Source organism: Pecten maximus, chromosome 11, assembly GCF_902652985.1.
Source record: "Pecten maximus chromosome 11, xPecMax1.1, whole genome shotgun sequence".
Classification (NCBI taxonomy): Eukaryota; Metazoa; Mollusca; class Bivalvia; order Pectinida; family Pectinidae; genus Pecten; species Pecten maximus.
The window spans coordinates 39,725,848-39,747,614 of record NC_047025.1 but is presented as its reverse complement, the minus strand read 5'-3'; the positions used below and the strand labels follow the sequence as shown (position 1 = coordinate 39,747,614).

The following is a 21,767-nucleotide window of genomic DNA, read 5'->3' as shown; positions in this document are numbered from 1 at the left end:
TGGACACAAGAGTATCATAATAACAAAACGTATAATGTTTCAACTTCAAACACGTTACCACACAACACCTAAAACAAACCGTTTAAATATGCCCTCATCAGCAGATGATTGATAAAAACTTTTGTGCCGATAACAGTAAATATATTACACTTTCTTTAGATGTGTCGCGATAGGTTCTTATCCTGATGCTCTAACTGTCGACTAGATTTTATGTTTAATCAAGCTGATAAACATCGCCAGCATTTAAGTGTATTGATCTGTGTATATTCGCTTGATCTTGATTTATCTACAAACGCCACTATTCCTGAACCGATAACCTAAATGTGAGGAACTCTGTTCAGGAACCCAGTTCAACGCGTATGAATGTATGTAAATATTGGCGGACTTATTTCCGCAAACCACGTTACAATGTGCTACTTTTTATATCAATGTCAGTTATTTATTTCATCAAATGTTACTACAGCTGTAAAATTGTGGTGTGATAAATAAAATATTACGATTTTATGTGAATAAACTAATTGAAATGTGGGAACTGTTTTCTATTGTTATCACGGAGAAAGTTCTCTCTGTCAACGGTTTTTGCAAGCGACTGTGTTGTATATAATGAACCAGACGCCAAAATGATTTTGTACGTACATCACACAAGGTAAATATGTGTGTCTGACTTTGGACGTTGTTATTGTTAAAAGATAATATTGTACATCATTCCCTTCTTCAGCTTAGTAAACACTGCCTGCGTTAAAATTAGCGTATTCGCCGTGAAAAAAAAGGTTCAGTGGATTAATAACCCCGGGAATCGGTACCATAATTATGACGTCGTCATTTTTTGACGTTAACGGAACGTCAACTAGACGGCGCCATTTTGAAAGGACCGATAAATGCAATTTAGCGTTTCCTCTAGTTACCCGATGATGTCTGCACAAAAAGACCAGTGAGTATTTTGTCAATGAATAAACTAAATATTGCGGATTTGAGTGCATATTTAACTTCTCCACGACGTAAGCTAACAACAGATTGCTGAAGCGTGCGGTTCCAAGAGAACATTTGACAACGTAACTACTAAATATGTGTCAGTACACGCTGTGTTTGACAACCATAGTGAATCTGAGACGGAAATTGTACATTGTGAATATATCAATTAGTCAAAAACGTAAAAGATATTAAACAAAAGTATTGAGTTGTTTCTTTTAATTTTTAGCAATACTGATTTATTGCATTTTGCCAGTGAAATATAGAAATTTATCAAACTAATAAGACTTATATTTTCACTGCAGCTATGAGCAGTGAAAATATAAGATTTTGCAGTGAAAATATAAGTTTTCCGTTTTTGACCAATCAGAGCTATTTTTTGTATTCATTTTATTGAAACCTGTTGATTTTTCCAGTCGAAGAGGAGATAGATAAATTGGTTAGTTGGCTGTATTTCTGAAATATTCTGACTATAGTTTTTGACAAAAATGCTCACTTGGTGCTAGCTATTCATGCACAGATTCTCCGATAACAGCAGAAAACGCTTAAATTGCGGTGATCAGTCCTTTCAAAATGACGCCGTCAAGTTGACGTGGAGTAACGTCACAAAGAGATGACGTCATGGCTGATCCCCGCACTTTTTGACACTATTAATTTTTCGATGTTTTCAATTTTGTTTTTAAGCATATGCAATGCAATAAAAAGAATGACGGAATATTTCAATATTTTTCACTCCTGCTCGCACTCGTGGAAATATCGATATTCTGTCATATTCTTGAAATATATGTTATATTTAACGGATAACCATTCAATATCCTCTATGTCTTTACGTAGATTCATTGGGGCTATATTACCTTAGCAACCAAGGTCTCCGTAGTTACCAACGTCGCAACACACCTCGAATTATATTTTCTTCGTACTGTATAAAACGATTTTTTTGATGAAAATATAAGGATTGTACCTCATTTTGACGGTAGTATGCCCGCAGTTAGCGCTCCATAGGGTATGTTCGTTACCAACTGCGGGCATACTATATCGTTAATCCACAGGGAGCCTGAAGTTGGTTCCGAGTTCCGAGTTCCTTTTAAGTAAAACGGAACTCGGAAGTGGTTCCGAGTTCCGTTTATCTTAAACGGAACTCGGAACCCAGTTCCGTTTTACTTAAACGGAACTCGGAACTCGGAACCAACTTCAGGCTCCCTAACCACAGTACAATCGTACAACAGTACTATCTTATATCCAATAGTACAATCGTACAATAGTATTATCTTATATCCAATCGTACAACAGTATTATCTTATATCCAATCGTACAACAGTATTATCTTATATCCAATAGTACACTCGTTAATGATATTTTAGTTTATTTAGAGTACCGCTATACGATCATAAATGCAGTAGAACAGTCGGTAAATTATCAGTAAATGCTTCGTGTTTACGTAATTAACCTCGTGCTCAATTGGATTAATACTTGAATTGTCAAGTAATATTCCTATAACGATGATATTTACTATGAAAACTAAAATGTTTATCTAACATTAAATTGGATAAATTGACAATAATGTGGTATCCTATCCATGCCATACTGTTTAGTATGTTCCACAAAACGACAAAAAATACCAGGCGATGGTGTTGAAAATCTAAATCAGAAAAAACCCACTGATTTTCTAGTATATAATGAGGTACATACAATCACTAAATTAAAGAGGATGTGATGAAATGAAAGTTTAAACAGCAGAAAATATTGAATCAGCACTTACAGCACAAATAATCGGTCAAACTTACTACTGATAAAAACACTTTCTTATACTTACCTATTCCGCATGCTGTTACCATTAATATCAGATCAAGCAACGCTCTCATGACATACATCATACACGTACACTAGTTATTGTGGTAATGACGTACTAATACTCAACACTCTTATAAAACACAATAGTATAAAGCTCTATCCCATCGACTGTAGTGGTGGGGAATAGAATCCATCATTGACATTTGTTTAATGACATATGTATAAAAGGGAAATTGACACAAACAAACATCACATTTAGGTCTTAATGTTTTCACCGTATTAGATTTACAGACGTATGGTAACCGTATAACGTATGACATATTGTTACTATACATACATACAGATCTAGTGACTATCTATAAATAATTATTATTAGGAGTTCATGAGTTAGCCATTGTTTCTGTCCATTAAGTGAATTCGATATGTACAATGTGAGTGTCAGTGACATGCGTGCCGTCGTTAGAATACGTTAGATGTTATATGGACATAGGTTACCCAGTAAATCGCCTTTACTATATCTAATGCTGACCTTGTTGGAAATAGGTCAGGTTTATTGTGGTCTTACATAAATGCCTGATCAGGCCAACTTTATTTTCCCAGGTTCACTTAGAATTACTTCTAGAGAGGAAATACTGATTATCATTATCTTATTTTACGACCAAGGATTTTCAGAACAATAGTGGCGCATATTTACGATTTCTACAACAGACTGTTTTATCTCCACGTTTCTTTAAATCGTGTTTATTGTCTTGACCACCATCGTAACCGCAGTAGACGTTATATGTGAGTGTAATGTTCACATTGAAAGGTTCAGACATAAACTGATCAAAGCAACACAAGACGAGAATACTACATGTACATTTTAATATAGTAACATATACAGGAAAGAAGAGGAATGAACATAGAACTGCGCCATACTGTATAGATGTTTTGTACTTCAGATCATGTTGAAGAGTTTCTTGCGTAATTGTTTTGATATATCCCGTAATTGTTTTGATATATCCCGTAATTGTTTTGACATATCGTGTAATTGTTCTGACCAGTCCTGTAATTGTTTTGGCATATCCTGTAATTGTTCTGACCAATCCTGAAATTGTTTTGACATATTCTGTAATTGTTCTGAAATATCCTGTAATTTTATTTTTTAAACTACATGTTCAATCATGGAAATGACATTGATGAACAGCATTTGTATTGGGTTACTGTTTACTGCAGAAGTGAAGTAAATGGAATATGGATTTAGAACATCCTCGTTTAAAGAATGTTTCTTCCATCAAAACGTTTGTTTTTTCTACTCTTTACTAGTTACCATTTCAAACAAGCACGATATAAGTACATAGTAGGGTTCATAGAAAACACACTCAATACCATAATACTATAATATTCTACATACTATTGGCATTCTTATAGGAACAATCTGTTCTCCTCGGTTGGCTGACTTATATTTGTTTTCATATGAAGTTGGTTATAACGAAGAGATTATCACAACAGGTAACATAGACCTTACAAATTCCTTCACTTTCATCTATAGGTCTATTAATGAGGTTTTATTTTAAATGACTTAATAAACCATGTCGATCGAATATACTCTGTAGAACTTGAAATCAAGGACACCTCAGACTTTTAGACACCAACCGCTTACCTCGATCTTTATTTACAACATAACTAACAGGGACAAGTTACAACTAAGTTGTATGATAAGTGAGATGATTTAAATTCCCCAATAGTAAATTTCTAGTTAGTAACATCCCTGCATTCCTAATGACGGTGTATGCATTTCCCCGATTATCACGATTTCGTAACAGATGTCGATTGACAACACGTGCTTTCGATTGATGATGGCCAGAGAAAGATTGTTTATATCCTATTCCCTCACGCGATATGAAGTCGGAAGTGTTTAATTCTTGTCGACATGACTTGTGGGTTACGTTTTTATCACCTTGGATCTCATTTGAATTGTGTCTTAACCCGGATGTGTATGAAGGATGTCGTCAACAAAGCATAAGACGCTTACTCCTAATGAACGCCTGGTCTTAGTCTTCGTGTAATTGTTCACAAGCCTCCATACAAATCCGTATTGTGTTCACATTTTCTCTCGTTTAATCGATATTGAGTTTGAATTATAGGCTCGATATTATTTGTTGTTTTGACAAACATAAAATGCCACTCTTTGTATAACTTGATTTATGTTGTTTGTGTGCTTGTACCTAGTCAACGGAAATTGATATTCAAACAATACGAAAGTGGTTTTCCTATCGACTTGTCTTTTGTTGATTACTTTACGCCGTTAAGTGTTATATTGATCAGTCTATCGCGGTAAAACTGGACATGTTTGTTTTATCTTACCTGTATAAAACATGTTATTTGTTTTAAAATCGTTCCCAATATAAGCACAAGAAAATCAATTAAAACCTCAGAATAAAAATGTCTTTATGGAATCTCTCTCAGAAAGAAATCCCTAACATAGTCATTTAGTGGTTAACAGGTAACAATCATCGACATAGTTAACAATATTTTGAGTGAACGAATATTTCCTCATGTTCAGTCCTCTTCGTGATTTTCAAAGCTGAGTGAATGTCCCCGGGTCCTTCTCTCTTGCTTATTTGTTAAAAGTCCGTGTGATGCTGTTGACTTACTTCAATCATGTTGCCCTATCTCGACGATTAGTAACGATGGGAGTTGAAGGCGACACAGTCGTTCCTCATAAGAAGTGCCTTTAATTCCTGGTAGTTATTCCGTAGCTACCCGTTGAACGTTTTCAAGCAGATCAATGTCCTATTGTTTGTATGGTTTCCATATGCATGATCCATATTGCAAATGGAGTCGAACTAAAGCCTAATACAGTAAGCAGAACACTCTTTATCCAAGCGTGTATATGAGGCTCATTCCCCGAACACCAACTCTGGTAAAGACAAAGGGAGGTGTTTATGAAGGAAGGTCTTTGAAGTTTAGTTATAGTCTGTTTCAATATGGAATACCAACTCAGGTAAAAAATAGGGCCAACTCGGGTAAATTAATCAGCTGTAGTTTTCTAAATTCAAAGTACTATCAATCTATCATAGAGATTATTTAACTAGTAATAATGAAATGACAATATTATATCAATAAATATATGTATTTTCAAAGCACTATGGCTAACTGTATGTTTTACTATTAATAATGACAATATCAGATTAAAATATATAGATAAAACAATAAATAAAATTAGAAATTACTTTCTAAATTCAAAGCACAAATTATAGATATTACTATTAATAATAATGACAATATATGTCGATTATCAACTTAACGTTGACCTGTGTGTTCGCTATGTTCTGATGGTTCCAAGTATTCGGTTCGCTTTCTTTACGACTACTTGTAAATAATTTTTAAAGTTTCATTTTTACATGTAGTTCTCAAACCATCAACATCCTGATATTAATGTAAATTGATAGATCTATTCTTCTTCTTATAATTATCACATCTTTATTAGATATGAAACGATTAAATTACTAGTTTGGAATAAATAAACACATAAGAAACATAATTTCTTAACCTTAATCTTACCCCATGTAAGACAAGAAGGACATTAACTCCTTGGGGGGGGGGGGGGGGGGGGGGGGGGGGGGGGGGGGGGGGAGAAGGTACAAATGCCAAATAAGAAGCAAGAAATGAAAGAAAGATTAGGTAGGAAACGGAAGAAAGGATTACACAGCGCATGACACGGGTCAAGGGTCAGTCATATATGGCAAGCCAAGTGTCATTCATTTACGGAGCAACGTTATCCAGGATTTTATCAAATTATTTAATATATCTTAAATAGATATCTCATAAACTTTATAAGATATCTTATATAATATATGAGACATATACTTTTCCTTATAAGATATCTTATATAATAAATAAGATATATCATAAAAGATATGAGATATCTTATATCATATACTAGTATAAGATATCTTATAAAGAAAATTTAATTAGATATCTTATATATAATGTGAGATATCTTATATATAATGTGAGATATCTTATATATTATATAAGATATCTTATAAAGGAAATTATATAAAGTATCTTATATAATTCGGTATAAGATATCTTATAAAGAACGAGATTTGAATTTGAGATAATGAAGTCTCCTCCATTCGATGAAGGAGCTGATATGAAGCTGAAACTATATATAACGGTTTGAAACAGATTCATAATTGCCATATATTCATGTTTGCTCGAATACGACATCTGCTCCGTGCCTAGCCGATCGTGGTCGCGACAGAGGGTTGATCAATTGTGTATGTTCCGCGTGCCTTCCAACAAAACTGAAGTTACTTTACAGAGGGAGCAGTCATTCTCGGACTTTTAATGTTGCCGGTCTCAAAAGAGTCTCGTTCCTTATAAGATATCTTATAAACTTTTCTTTATAAGATATCTTATATACTCCATAAGATAACTCATAAAGAAAAGTTTATGAGATATCTTATAAAAGGTATGATTTATTATATATTATATAAGATATCTTATAAAGATAAGTTTATAAGATATATTATAAAAGATATAAGATATCTTATATCTTTTACGAGATATCTTATATCTTTTATGAGATATCTTATATATTATATGAGATGTCTTATAAACATTAAATGAGATATCTTATAAACATGTAAGATATCTCATAAACATATAAGATATCTTATATAATTTGGTAAAATACTGGATCAACATTGCTCCGCGAATAAATGCCATAGTCATACATGCATGTACATTTCGGGGCCTACTACTACAACGGTGCATACGAACGAAACGAAAATAAACGCACATTTACGTAGTTACGGAAATCTCAAATAAACGACACACACATGATAAAACACATACAATGTATAGAGCAAGGGTACGTAATTTCGCACACCTGACGATTTGTTTGCGTTTTTCTTCCAAGTGGTCGAGGACTGTGCTTTTTGGTTTGTATGGTGACTGACGCCAGACCGTTTCGTCGAACTTTTGCCATTTTAAATATATCTTTTCAGGCTAAGTTCGTTTTGAAAACAAAAATTTAACTGATACAACTCTCTTCCGATAAAATGGATACCGGATGATTATATATTTTGTCTAAAATAATCCCAGTTGTTGATTGGTATCAAATCCACCAAGTATAACTAATGATAGCGTTGATCTACAGACACCTAGCATTGGGCTTAATCTTAGTTTAGGATGTTAGGACATCTAATAACGTGAGGTATTCATTCTCGATTTGAATTTGATTAGATGAAAAAAAAAGATTTTTAATACATACCGAATGTATGCGAAATTACCTGATTAAATATAATGTGGAGTTGCTAAATGTGAAATAATTTGATATATTATGGATAATAATTATATTCTTTCCTGCTGAAAAGCACAATCATTAGTGAATGCGAAAATTAATAGTATGAAGATTTTCAATAGATAATGCTACCATCAAGCTTGAAAATGTTGTAAAAGCTTCTTGGTGTCCATTGCGATTCAATGCTTAATTTTGACTTTCACATCTCAGAAATCTGTAAGAGGGCATCAAGACAATTAGCAGTTCTAAAATGTATCGGCTCTTTTTCCACTAGAAAAGGAAGAAGCGTTATTTACCCCACTTTTATTATATCTAATTTTAACTCTTGTCCTGTTGTATCACACTTCACCAGTAAGAAAATCACAAAGAAAATGGAGCGTCTTCAAGAATGTGCATTAAGAATTATTTTCAAGGACCATGTCTCTTCTTATAACCAGAGACTTGTGATATACAATGTACAAGTCTCTGTTATAACCATCTTATAACATTATCTGGTAGCGATCTTCTACGTGTTAAAAGATGTGGAGTTTATAAGATCGTAAACAATATGGCTCCGGACTGATATATTAATGATTTTGACTTTGAGGCAGTCTATTTTTTTTATAATTTCAGGAATAACAGGAAAGCAGAGGTGATGAGGACAAACGCATTGTCAGAAATCGTTTGCATTTGAGGCCTTTCGGGTATGGAACAGTCTTCCAAATGAATACCGGAAAGTACAGAAGTTCCGGGAATTTAGGAGACTGATCCACAACTGGGATGGTCCAATCTGTTGATGCTCTATCTGTTTGTCATGTCGTCCATAATAGAGTTATGCTTGTCCTCTGCCAGTTATGCTTACTTTTACATTATCATTTATAGTGCTGCAGCATCAGTATCCTACATGTGTATGTATTGCTTGCTGTTTTGTGCTCAATGTCTTTCGTCTTGTAATTGCTTTTATGTTTTGTTTTATATGTGTTATGCACTGCTAGCTTTATATGCTTTTGATACGCTTTGTCTCCTCCTTTAGTTTTGCTGTTTTTAAGCAATACCATTTATCTTTTCTTTCAGATTTAATTCCTTTTTACCATACATTTATCCAACTTGATTAAATTGTATATTTTATACTTCTGTCAGATGATTAATTTTAATCTACACTATATAAGTGTATATTGTGTCAAATTTTGCTTTTTGGAATATGTATATTACAATTGTCTAGATAGTGTTTTGTTGTAAACACGTGTTTGTGTATTAAATGCTAATCTTACCTTAAGCCTTCTGTGATAGAGAAACTATTTCCTTTCTCATGATTTTATATATCTTTCTTCTCTTTTCTTCTTCTTGGCACGACCTCCGTCAAAAATGACGATTACGGTTAATTAAACTGTTATATACTGTTGTTAATTACATATCTAACCAGATGTACATTTGTTTGTCGCGATAATACCTTTCTTGGGCTAATGATATCTGTATCATATATGTGAAGTTGAATAAAGATTATTGTGTAGTATTGTATTGTATTGTATTGTTCTATTACAATTGTTACAACCACTGAATTGAAGGCGTACCAAATATAGTCTTTATCGTCTAGGCGTTTGATTACAAGGAGAGAAATGCTTAAGAAATGTAAGCGCTGAAGTGAAGGCGGTGAGTGTTACGGGAAATGGCTGACAGCTGCAGGAAATCAGGAAAACGGTGTTCTGTATTCTATAATTGAAGACAGAATTTACACCGACTTACAGGTGTGTGTGCAAGACAATGTAAACAGATGAAAAACTACTCAGGCAAAATAACTGAAAGCCGTGTTTTAACAAATAATTCTACTTTACTACATGTACAACCACAGGTCCTGTGGTACAACGTCAGAAAACAATCCTTACATTTTGTATGTGTCTGCACTGATTAGTTAAGCTGGTATTCATAGAAAAACTATATCAACTTAGAGTTATATTTTTACAGTGATATAGTAATCAGCCATTATCAGGAATATAACCTAATATTTTTTTATAAATGCTAACCAGATCCAGACGTCTGTGCTGTTTTGTTATAAAAATTAGAATATGTTGCAGAACTCTGTATGACATTGCAGGATAGCATGGTGATCATGGCAGGGCCAGAGAAAACTAGGGGCTAATGCATCACATGCGACACAGTGACACACCTGGAGAACAGCATACTATACAATCGTATATACAACCTTCAACACAGCTTGACAAAAAAAGAACATGCATACAAAGGCATGACAAAGCATAATTAGTTAAACTACTCCTATAAAATAAGAGGCCGATGGTCGGCTCTTTTTCTATCGGATATTATGTTGTCGCCTGTCAAAAGTATCTCACCGTGTAAACCCTCTAACATTGTTGGAGTATAGTACCTGAACTGGAATACTGTTCTTCTATATGGGACCCATATAACACAAACCAAATTCAAAAGATTGAAAAAACACAACACATAGCAGCACGATATGTCAACAACAAATACCATAACACTTATAGTTCTGTCACAGAGTGATATACACACTGCAATAGCCAACACTATAAACACGACAGCTACTGTACAATCCACGCTAATATGTATACTCTTCTACAAAATAAACAATCCATGCAGACTAATACTATTCTACAAAATAATACATCAAATAGTAGCCGTAGATCACACATCAATTCTCATCCCACACTCATTCAGACCTTATATATTTCTGCTTCAAAGGACACATACAAATACTCATTTTCCCACACACAATAACAGTGGAACCATCTTCCTGTAGCAGCAGTACAATGCACTACCCTTGAGGACTTCAAGGCACACATCCCCTACGTTACCCTTAAAGTCCTCACAAACTAATCACCCAGATCTTTTTACCTTTTTTTACCTTATCTGCACTTAAAACGAAAAATTAAAAAGGATCACGGTTTAAATTTATAACCCTTATCTCACCCCTGTAATTCCTCAAACAGATCAATGTTAAAGCTTATGTAATCATTATTGCTGAGGGAATTAGTTAACCATTAAGAAGAAGTCTTCTCTGGCTTATTTACTACAGTGTACATCTTATGTTTGATGTTGGGGCTAGAGCAAGGCTTAGCTACTTTTTACAGACATGTAGTTCCATTAAATTCAAGGAAGTCTTTTTGTTTGTTTGTTGCTTAGGCCTTGGGATATTTAAATATGTACCAAGTGTAATGGATGACAACTGAAAACGATGGGGAAGATCAGTAAGATTCTGGTGTGTGGTCACTCAGGTGTTGGAAAGACGGCTGCTATAGAACAGTTGATTTATGGGAATCATGTAGCTGGCATGGTAAGTATATAACCAATAGATATTTATTTAATGAAACCATGTAACTGATATGGTACATGTAGGTGTACCAATAGATATTGATAAATGGCAACCATGTAAATGGTATGGTAGGTATATCAGTGGGAACCATGTGATTGGTATGGTAAGTATACCGATATATATCGATCTGTAACCATGTAGCTGGTATGGTAGGTATAACAGTATATATCATTTATTGTATATACAGGATTCTATGAGATAGATTAAATGTCATTTATTAATTATGAACGAAACAATAGAATTCCATGTTCTTTACATATAAATATTACTAAGACATTGATAAACTTTTGTTTTTGTGGAAATAGTCTAAAATTCTCTTTGAAATTACTTGTTTAGCCAATGCACTCAACAATTGAGGACATTTATACAGCCATGATAGAAACGGACCGAGGACTGAAAGAGAAAGTCAGGATCTTTGACACAGGAGGACTGGTAATATATCTCACTCTGTAATATATATCACTCTGTTATATAGACTGTTTTTAAGTAGCACTTGGGTCCTATTTGTTGAAATATAATTATATGACAATATTAAGACTCTGTAAATGGTAAATTATAGATGTATGTGTTCCTGAGGAAGGTATGATAATGTAAATTATACATGTAGATGTATGTGTTCCTGAGGGAGGTATGATAATGTAAATTATAGATGTATGTGTTCCTGCATGAGGAAGGTATGATAATGTAAATTATAGATGTATGTGTTCCTGAGGGAGGTATGATAATGTAAATTATAGATGTATGTGTTCCTGAGGGAGGTATGATAATGTAAATTATAGATGTATGTGTTCCTGAGGAAGGTATGATAATGTAAATTATAGATGTATGTGTTCCTGAGGGAGGTATGATAGTGTAAATTATAGATGTATGTGTTCCTGAGGGAGGTATGATAATGTAAATTATAGATGTATGTGTTCCTGAGGGAGGTATGATAATGTAAATTATAGATGTATGTGTTCCTGAGGGAGGTATGATAATGTAAATTATAGATGTATGTGTTCCTGAGGGAGGTATGATAATGTAAATTATAGATGTATGTGTTCCTGAGGGAGGTATAATGTAAATTATAGATGTATGTGTTCCTGAGGGAGTTATGATAATGTAAATTATAGATGTATGTGTTCCTGAGGGAGGTATGATAATGTAAATTATAGATGTATGTGTTCCTGAGGAAGGTATGATAATGTAAATTATAGATGTATGTGTTCCTGAGGGAGGTATGATAATGTAAATTATAGATGTATGTGTTCCTGAGGGAGGTATGATAATGTAAATTATAGATGTATGTGTTCCTGAGGGAGGTATGATAATGTAAATTATAGATGTATGTGTTCCTGAGGGAGGTATGATAATGTAAATTATAGATGTATGTGTTCCTGAGGGAGGTATGATAGTGTAAATTATAGATGTATGTGTTCCTGAGGGAGGTATGATAATGTAAATTATAAATGTATGTGTTCCTGAGGGAGGTATGATAATGTAGATTATAGATGTATGTGTTCCTGAGGGAGGTATGATAATGTAAATTATAGATGTATGTGTTCCTGAGGGAGGTATGATAATGTAAATTATAGATGTATGTGTTCCTGAGGGAGGTATGATAATGTAAATTATAGATGTATGTGTTCCTGAGGGAGGTATGATAATGTAAATTATAGATGTATGTGTTCCTGAGGAAGGTATGATAATGTAAATTATAGATGTATGTGTTCCTGAGGGAGGTATGATAATGTAAATTATAGATGTATGTGTTCCTGAGGGAGGTATGATAATGTAAATTATAGATGTATGTGTTCCTGAGGGAGGTATGATAATGTAAATTATAGATGTATGTGTTCCTGAGGGAGGTATAATGTAAATTATAGATGTATGTGTTCCTGAGGGAGTTATGATAATGTAAATTATAGATGTATGTGTTCCTGAGGGAGGTATGATAATGTAAATTATAGATGTATGTGTTCCTGAGGAAGGTATGATAATGTAAATTATAGATGTATGTGTTCCTGAGGGAGGTATGATAATGTAAATTATAGATGTATGTGTTCCTGAGGGAGGTATGATAATGTAAATTATAGATGTATGTGTTCCTGAGGGAGGTATGATAATGTAAATTATAGATGTATGTGTTCCTGAGGGAGGTATGATAATGTAAATTATAGATGTATGTGTTCCTGAGGGAGGTATGATAGTGTAAATTATAGATGTATGTGTTCCTGAGGGAGGTATGATAATGTAAATTATAGATGTATGTGTTCCTGAGGGAGGTATGATAATGTAAATTATAGATGTATGTGTTCCTGAGGGAGGTATGATAATGTAAATTATAGATGTATGTGTTCCTGAGGAAGGTATGATAATGTAAATTATAGATGTATGTGTTCCTGAGGAAGGTATGATAATGTAAATTATAGATGTATGTGTTCCTGAGGGAGGTACAATGTATATATGAGGGACATCATGTTGTTATAACATCAAGTACTAATTAAATCATCTTGCATTATCCTCATGACCTTCAATATGTAGTACAACATTTCATTTTTACACCAACATTTTAGATTGATCCAGAAGTACTGTGCTAATTTAATTCAGGTTCCATTCAATCTGCATATCCCTTGTCTCTGTATATGGTATTTTGACACCGGTTCATTTCACCATGCTTCAAAATACCATGCCACACCAGGTACTTTGTTAGTCTTGATCACAGCATCATCTGAGGAATATTTTCATACATTTTATTAGTAAACAGAAAGTTGGACAGTGAAGAATATCGCCTCAAGGGTTTGGAAAATTTTCTGTCATGTCCTCTACGTAGAGGATGGTTATTTTCCTCCTATCATACTATTTTATCTATGCAGTTGTTCCAATCTTTAAATGGGAGAGTAATTGATCAAAACCATGCTACAGTTATTTGTCATAATTAATTATAGTAAAGATAGAGTTAAACACAGAGAGGTCAGATACCCGGATAAATTTTTAATAATTTGTAATTATTAGATGTTAATAATAACTAGTTTTGTACACAGGATGGAGTGAAAACTGATTTACCCAGACACTACCTGACATTTCCTGATGTAAGTATATTTTGTATGTTGAAGACAGAAAAGTTTATTATGTAACATATAAAAACACTTTTATAACATGTACAGCTTTAACATCTACATGTACATATAATTGTCTAATATTTTACTATTATAATAATTGTCTAATATTTTACTATAATTGTCTAATATCTTACTATCATTGTTTAATATCTTACTATCATTGTTTAATATCTTACTATCATTGTTTAATATCTTACTATCATTGTTTAATATCTTACTATCATTGTTTAATATCCTACTATCATTGTTTAATATCTTACTATTATTGTCTAATATCTTACTATTATTGTCTAATATCTTACTATCATTGTTTAATATCTTACTATCATTGTTTAATATCTTACTATCATTGTTTAATATCCTACTATCATTGTCTAATATCTTACTATTATTGTCTAATATCTTACTATCATTGTTTAATATCTTACTATCATTGTCTAATATCTTACTATCATTGTTTAATATCTTACTATCATTGTTTAATATCTTACTATCATTGTTTAATATCTTACTATCATTGTTTAATATCTTACTATCATTGTCTAATATCTTACTATCATTGTCTAATATCTTACTATCATTGTTTAATATCTTACTATCATTGTTTAATATCTTACTATCATTGTCTAATATCTTACTATCATTGTTTAATATCTTACTATCATTGTTTAATATCTTACTATCATTGTTTAATATCTTACTATCATTGTTTAATATCTTACTATCATTGTTTAATATCTTACTATCATTGTTTAATATCTTACTATCATTGTTTAATATCTTACTATCATTGTTTAATATCTTACTATCATTGTTTAATATCTTACTATCATTGTCTAATATCTTACTATCATTGTTTAATATCTTACTATCATTGTTTAATATCTTACTATCATTGTCTAATATCTTACTATCATTGTTTAATATCTTACTATCATTGTTTAATATCTTACTATCATTGTTTAATATCTTACTATCATTGTTTAATATCTTACTATCATTGTCTAATATCTTACTATCATTGTTTAATATCTTACTATCATTGTTTAATATCTTACTATCATTGTTTAATATCTTACTATCATTGTTTAATATCTTACTATCATTGCCTGATATCATTGTTACTGTAAGATTCTTTTTTTATAATGACATTTAGCAAAAAATTTGAGAACAAGTGATTTTGTGTGATTTTATTTTTGTTTTGGAATGCACCAATAGTAACATGTCTATTATGTATAGTGTACATATCAACTATATATAGCTATCAAATGGAGATATTTCAGTTTATTTTTGAAAGAATGAAATACTGAAATTTTAGTGAATTTTGGAGTTTACAAAAACTTTCCTTTCTGACAAATTAGGACAGGCAAGAAGTATAATTACAATGTAGATGTAATTCTTGTTTTAAAAAGTTTTCTCTTTGTGAAATGATATTATTCCAGCTTGATAATAACTTGAGTTATAAATGTATGTAAAATTAATTAATTTGTTACAGTCTAGGAGTTTGGTTCACTTCTCGTTATGATCTGTTTAAGGTTGGGTACTGAGTGTACTTAGATAGTATTTGTTTATAGACAAACACACTCAACACCTCAGCTTCTTGAAGTCTTACATCCTTAAACCAGCAGTTTTTTAACATTACTGAATAGATGTGATTCAAGTCCATTCATATTCAAATGTTATTTCAAATCATTCTTTAAACAGCAGAACAATTATTTTGTCAAAATGTGTATCTAATGATATGCTGTTAGTTACTAGGCACATAAGAGACCCTTGTGTACAGATATATACCAGTGTATGGATATATACCAGTGTATGGATATATACCAGTGTATGGATATATACCAGTGTACAGATATATTCCAGTATATGGATGAATAACAATCACACTGTTACAGTGTTAGGATACATCCACTGGTACACACATATATACAACACTATACCATGATACTGGATACCATACAGTACTAGATACCACTCTGGTTACCATACAGTGCTAGATACCACTCTGGATACCATACAGTGCTATACCATGGTACACACTCTGGTTACCATACAGTACTAGATACCACTCTGGTTACCATACAGTACTAGATACCACTCTGGTTACCATACAGTACTAGATACCACTCTGGATACCATACAGTACTAGATACCACTCTGGATACCATACAGTACTAGATACCACTCTGGTTACCATACAGTACTAGATACCACTCTGGATACCATACAGTACTAGATACCACTCTGGATACCATACAGTACTAGATACCACTCTGGTTACCATACAGTACTAGATACCACTCTGGATACCATACAGTACTAGATACCACTCTGGTTACCATACAGTACTAGATACCACTCTGGTTACCATACAGTACTAGATACCACTCTGGTTACCATACAGTACTAGATACCACTCTGGATACCATACAGTACTAGATACCACTCTTGATACTATACAGTACTAGATACCACTCTGGATACCATACAGTACTAGATACCACTCTGGTTACCATACAGTACTAGATACCACTCTGGATACCATACAGTACTAGATACCACTCTGGATACCATACAGTACTAGATACCACTCTGGTTACCATACAGTACTAGATACCACTCTGGATACCATACAGTACTAGATACCACTCTGGTTACCATACAGTACTAGATACCACTCTGGTTACCATACAGTGCTATACCATGGTACACACTCTGGTTACCATACAGTACTAGATACCACTCTGGTTACCATACAGTCCTTGACAACTAGAGGTTAGTCCTGGTACAGATCCATATAGCCAGTCTGGTTAGATGACAGAAAGGAATCACAGAAGAGGAGTACTAGAGAACACATTCAAAGGTCCATCCAATATTCTGTAATAAAACAACATATGACATATAGGTATTTGTCTTAAATGATGACATCATTAATTTTGACGCACATTCCAAGGAGCATTGCAGATTGCGCAATGAAAACTTTCATAAAAGCTTACATTTGCTTGTAAGTATGTGATAAACTAATCAAACATCGTGTAAGAGTTTGGCTGGCCAGCACTCGGCAAACCTCGTGATGACTGGCCAAACTCTTACACTCGGGTTGAGATATCCCTGTCCATGGACTCATGTTAGATTCTATTAATCTACAACCCTCTTGATCAGTACACCTCATTGTGCCTTAAGAGGAACAAAATATTTAAAAGGGAGTGGCGGGAGGTACAAAACAGACAACAATATATTATCATCTACACCGTCCAGTACTGTTATATGATACATCTGTGTACGAAATCAAAACATAAGGTGAAATAGAACTTGTAAGGTTAAACCCCAATACCAAGGTAACCCGAGTTCACCTGAAAGACAACAGAATATTCAGGATATTTTGATGTGTTTCAGACATACTTTGGTGTATCATTGTGTATCTTCATCAGTAATCTCAGGTATTTGTAATTTCTCATTTGATCAAATTACCGAAGTACATGTCGTTTGAAGTTGAAGTTTTCAGGTATTACAGGACTACAGGTATAATATGGTATTGTAGGTACATCAGGTAATGAGCCATTTCGACTTACTTGATTAAATAGTCGGGTTCCTCACATTCTTGGATTTCCCCATCAATAGAAATGAGACGGTTGTACATACTTTTCTCGTCTGGCTTTTCTTTATATTTTATGCTGATCGATTGAGCACGACGTACTTTGACGAAATCATTCTCAAACTGAAACATGTTTATATAACATCATACTATTACTAAATATGTTTTGATGGAGGAAAAATAGAGATTCACTCAATACCAACTAACTATCAAACATAATCAATGATGTTCTCAGTAAACCTGTTTTATTAAAGGACATTGATTTTACTAACCAGTGGATGTTCTGTGTAAAGCTGTTTTATTATAAGGATATTTTTTTGTACTATCCAGCGGATGCTCCAGGTAATAAGGATATTTATTTTACTTTTACTAAGTAATGGTAAAACAAAAAGGAATATAAAATGGGATCAGCCACACTGATCCTCTATTGTCAACATCTAGCTTACCGCATCAGCTTTTCTCCCAGCAAGACCTCGGAAGTGTTGAAGCAGCTGTATTCGTCCCATGCGTTCATAAATCACTAAGAACATATCCCCGCTGTGTGTTCTATCAACATTCGCTATACAGGATTTGTACAGGTTGAATTGACCATCATCATCCAAAAGTGGAAATGGCCATATGAGCACCATGGAAGTGTCTTGGTCAAATTTCTCTGATAAAATGTCACAACAGTTCAAATGGAATTCATAATCAAGTATAATAATAAGATAGTAGTGAAGATGGTTTACAGATTGTTTTACTGAAAACTACCTTGGACTATAGACAAACGCAGAATACATGTGACATACGGTCACCTGTGATAAAACTGATGAAGTTGATGTCGCAATAAATATGGTTTACGTTAAAGTGACAACGGGATTCTAGTCTGAGTGGATATCAATACATACTTATAAGTCAGAACAATAAAATGACATCATGAAGATAATTTAGTTACCTTCTTCATATACAAATTCTTCGTGTTCATCTGCTCCGTCTCTGACCATGATCCTCTTTCTGAAAATTGAATTAAACACTGAGATGTATCTCGTAGTACTAAATATAATAATATATCTTAATCCTCAAATTGGTTTTAATTGTTTTAACAGCTGTTTTTAAGAAAGAAGCATCATTCATGTAATTAGTTGAGAGCTATGTAGACCTCTAATGTTTCCCTCCTAGAGCTATGTAGACCTCTAATGTTTCCCTCCTAGAGTTATGTAGACCTCTAATGTTTCCCACCTAGAGTTATGTAGACCTCTAATGTTTCCCTCCTAGAGTTATGTAGACCTCTAATGTTTCCCACCTAGAGTTATGTAGACCTCTAATGTTTCCCTCCTAGAGTTATGTAGACCTCTAATGTTTCCCTCCTAGAGTTATGTAGATCTCTAATGTTTCCCTCCTAGAGTTATGTAGATCTCTAAAGTTTCCCTCCTAGAGTTATGTAGACCTCTAATGTTTCCCTCCTAGAGTTATGTAGACCTCTAATGTTTCCCTCCTAGAGTTATGTAGACCTCTAATGTTTCCCACCTAGAGTTATGTAGACCTCTAATGTTTCCCTCCTAGAGCTATGTAGACCTCTAATGTTTCCCTCCTAGAGTTATGTAGACCTCTAATGTTTTCCTCCTAGAGTTATGTAGACCTCTAATGTTTCCCTCCTAGAGTTATGTAGACCTCTAATGTTTCCCTCCTAGAGTTATGTAGACCTCTAGTGTTTCCCACCTAGAGTTATGTAGACCTAATGTTTCCCTCCTAGAGTTATGTAGACCTCTAATGTTTCCCTCCTAGAGTTATGTAGACCTCTAATGTTTCCCACCTAGAGTTATGTAGACCTAATGTTTCCCTCCTAGAGTTATGTAGACCTCTAATGTTTCCCTCCTAGAGTTATGTAGACCTCTAGTGTTTCCCTCCTAGAGTTATGTAGACCTCTAGTGTTTCCCGTCTAGAGTTATGTAGACCTCTAATGTTTCCCACCTAGAGTTATGTAGACCTCTAATGTTTCCCACCTAGAGTTATGTAGACCTCTAATGTTTCCCACCTAGAGTTATGTAGACCTCTAATGTTTCCCACCTAGAGTTATGTAGACCTCTAATGTTTCCCACCTAGAGTTATGTAGACCTCTAATGTTTCCCACCTAGAGTTATGTAGACCTCTAATGTTTCCCGTCTAGAGTTATGTAGACCTCTAATGTTTCCCTCCTAGAGTTATGTAGACCTCTAATGTTTCCCTCCTAGAGTTATGTACACCTCTAATGTTTCCCTCCTAGAGTTATGTAGACCTCTAATGTTTCCCTCCTAGAGTTATGTAGACCTCTAATGTTTCCCTCCTAGAGTTATGAAGACTTCTAATGTTTCCCTCCTAGAGTTATGTAGACCTCTAGTGTTTCCCTCCTAGAGTTATGTAGACCTCTAATGTTTCCCTCCTAGAGTTATGTACACCTCTAATGTTTCCCTCCTAGAGTTATGTAGACCTCTAATGTTTCCCTCCTAGAGTTATGTAGACCTCTAATGTTTCCCTCCTAGAGTTATGTAGACCTCTAATGTTTCCCTCCTAGAGTTATGTAGACCTCTAATGTTTCCCTCCTAGAGTTATGTATACCTCTAATGTTTCCCTCCTAGAGTTATGTACACCTCTAATGTTTCCCTCCTAGATTTATATGTATGTCGACCTCTAATGTTTCCCTCCTAGAGTTATGTAGACCTCTAATGTTTCCCTCCTAGAGTTATGTAGACCTCTAGTGTTTCCCACCTAGAGTTATGTAGACCTAATGTTTCCCTCCTAGAGTTATGTAGACCTCTAATGTTTCCCTCCTAGAGTTATGTAGACCTCTAATGTTTCCCACCTAGAGTTATGTAGACCTAATGTTTCCCTCCTAGAGTTATGTAGACCTCTAATGTTTCCCTCCTAGAGTTATGTAGACCTCTAGTGTTTCCCTCCTAGAGTTATGTAGACCTCTAGTGTTTCCCGTCTAGAGTTATGTAGACCTCTAATGTTTCCCACCTAGAGTTATGTAGACCTCTAATGTTTCCCACCTAGAGTTATGTAGACCTCTAATGTTTCCCACCTAGAGTTATGTAGACCTCTAATGTTTCCCACCTAGAGTTATGTAGACCTCTAATGTTTCCCACCTAGAGTTATGTAGACCTCTAATGTTTCCCACCTAGAGTTATGTAGACCTCTAATGTTTCCCGTCTAGAGTTATGTAGACCTCTAATGTTTCCCTCCTAGAGTTATGTAGACCTCTAATGTTTCCCTCCTAGAGTTATGTACACCTCTAATGTTTCCCTCCTAGAGTTATGTAGACCTCTAATGTTTCCCTCCTAGAGTTATGTAGACCTCTAATGTTTCCCTCCTAGAGTTATGAAGACTTCTAATGTTTCCCTCCTAGAGTTATGTAGACCTCTAGTGTTTCCCTCCTAGAGTTATGTAGACCTCTAATGTTTCCCTCCTAGAGTTATGTACACCTCTAATGTTTCCCTCCTAGAGTTATGTAGACCTCTAATGTTTCCCTCCTAGAGTTATGTAGACCTCTAATGTTTCCCTCCTAGAGTTATGTAGACCTCTAATGTTTCCCTCCTAGAGTTATGTAGACCTCTAATGTTTCCCTCCTAGAGTTATGTATACCTCTAATGTTTCCCTCCTAGAGTTATGTACACCTCTAATGTTTCCCTCCTAGATTTATATGTATGTCGACCTCTAATGTTTCCCTCC

At 34.1% G+C, this 21,767-nt stretch overlaps 2 protein-coding genes across 2 annotated transcripts; one reads left to right on the top strand and one right to left on the bottom strand.

Moving 5' to 3' along the window:
* Positions 1-9,658: 9,658 nt before the first annotated feature.
* LOC117338380 (NF-kappa-B inhibitor-interacting Ras-like protein) lies at positions 9,659-14,511 on the top strand. The gene is made up of 4 exons (XM_033899716.1): positions 9,659-9,780; positions 11,192-11,342; positions 11,718-11,813; positions 14,405-14,511. The coding sequence occupies exons 2-4, from the start codon at positions 11,244-11,246 to the stop codon at positions 14,495-14,497; spliced, it is 288 nt and encodes a 95-aa protein (XP_033755607.1). The 5' UTR covers positions 9,659-9,780; positions 11,192-11,243; the 3' UTR covers positions 14,498-14,511.
* Positions 14,512-16,079: 1,568 nt separating this feature from the next.
* On the bottom strand, positions 16,080-19,069 carry LOC117338315. The gene is made up of 4 exons (XM_033899607.1): positions 19,015-19,069; positions 18,527-18,732; positions 18,058-18,203; positions 16,080-17,362 (listed from the first exon to the last, which is right to left on the bottom strand). The coding sequence occupies exons 1-4, from the start codon at positions 19,061-19,063 to the stop codon at positions 17,314-17,316; spliced, it is 450 nt and encodes a 149-aa protein (XP_033755498.1). The 5' UTR covers positions 19,064-19,069; the 3' UTR covers positions 16,080-17,313.
* Positions 19,070-21,767: the final 2,698 nt, after the last annotated feature.

Excerpts from the sequence above, each read along its gene's own strand:
- LOC117338380 (XM_033899716.1), top strand. The coding sequence starts at position 11,244 with ATGGGGAAGATCAGTAAGATTCTGGTGTGTGGTCACTCAGGTGTTGGA. Across the intron at positions 11,343-11,717 it reads GGAATCATGTAGCTGGCATG|CCAATGCACTCAACAATTGA; the intron begins GTAAGTATATAA and ends TTACTTGTTTAG. Across the intron at positions 11,814-14,404 it reads TCTTTGACACAGGAGGACTG|GATGGAGTGAAAACTGATTT; the intron begins GTAATATATCTC and ends TTTTGTACACAG.
- LOC117338315 (XM_033899607.1), bottom strand. The coding sequence starts at position 19,063 with ATGGTCAGAGACGGAGCAGATGAACACGAAGAATTTGTATATGAAGAA. Across the intron at positions 18,204-18,526 it reads CTGGGAGAAAAGCTGATGCG|TTTGAGAATGATTTCGTCAA; the intron begins GTAAGCTAGATG and ends AACATGTTTCAG. Across the intron at positions 17,363-18,057 it reads GAACCCGACTATTTAATCAA|AATATTGGATGGACCTTTGA; the intron begins GTAAGTCGAAAT and ends GTTTTATTACAG.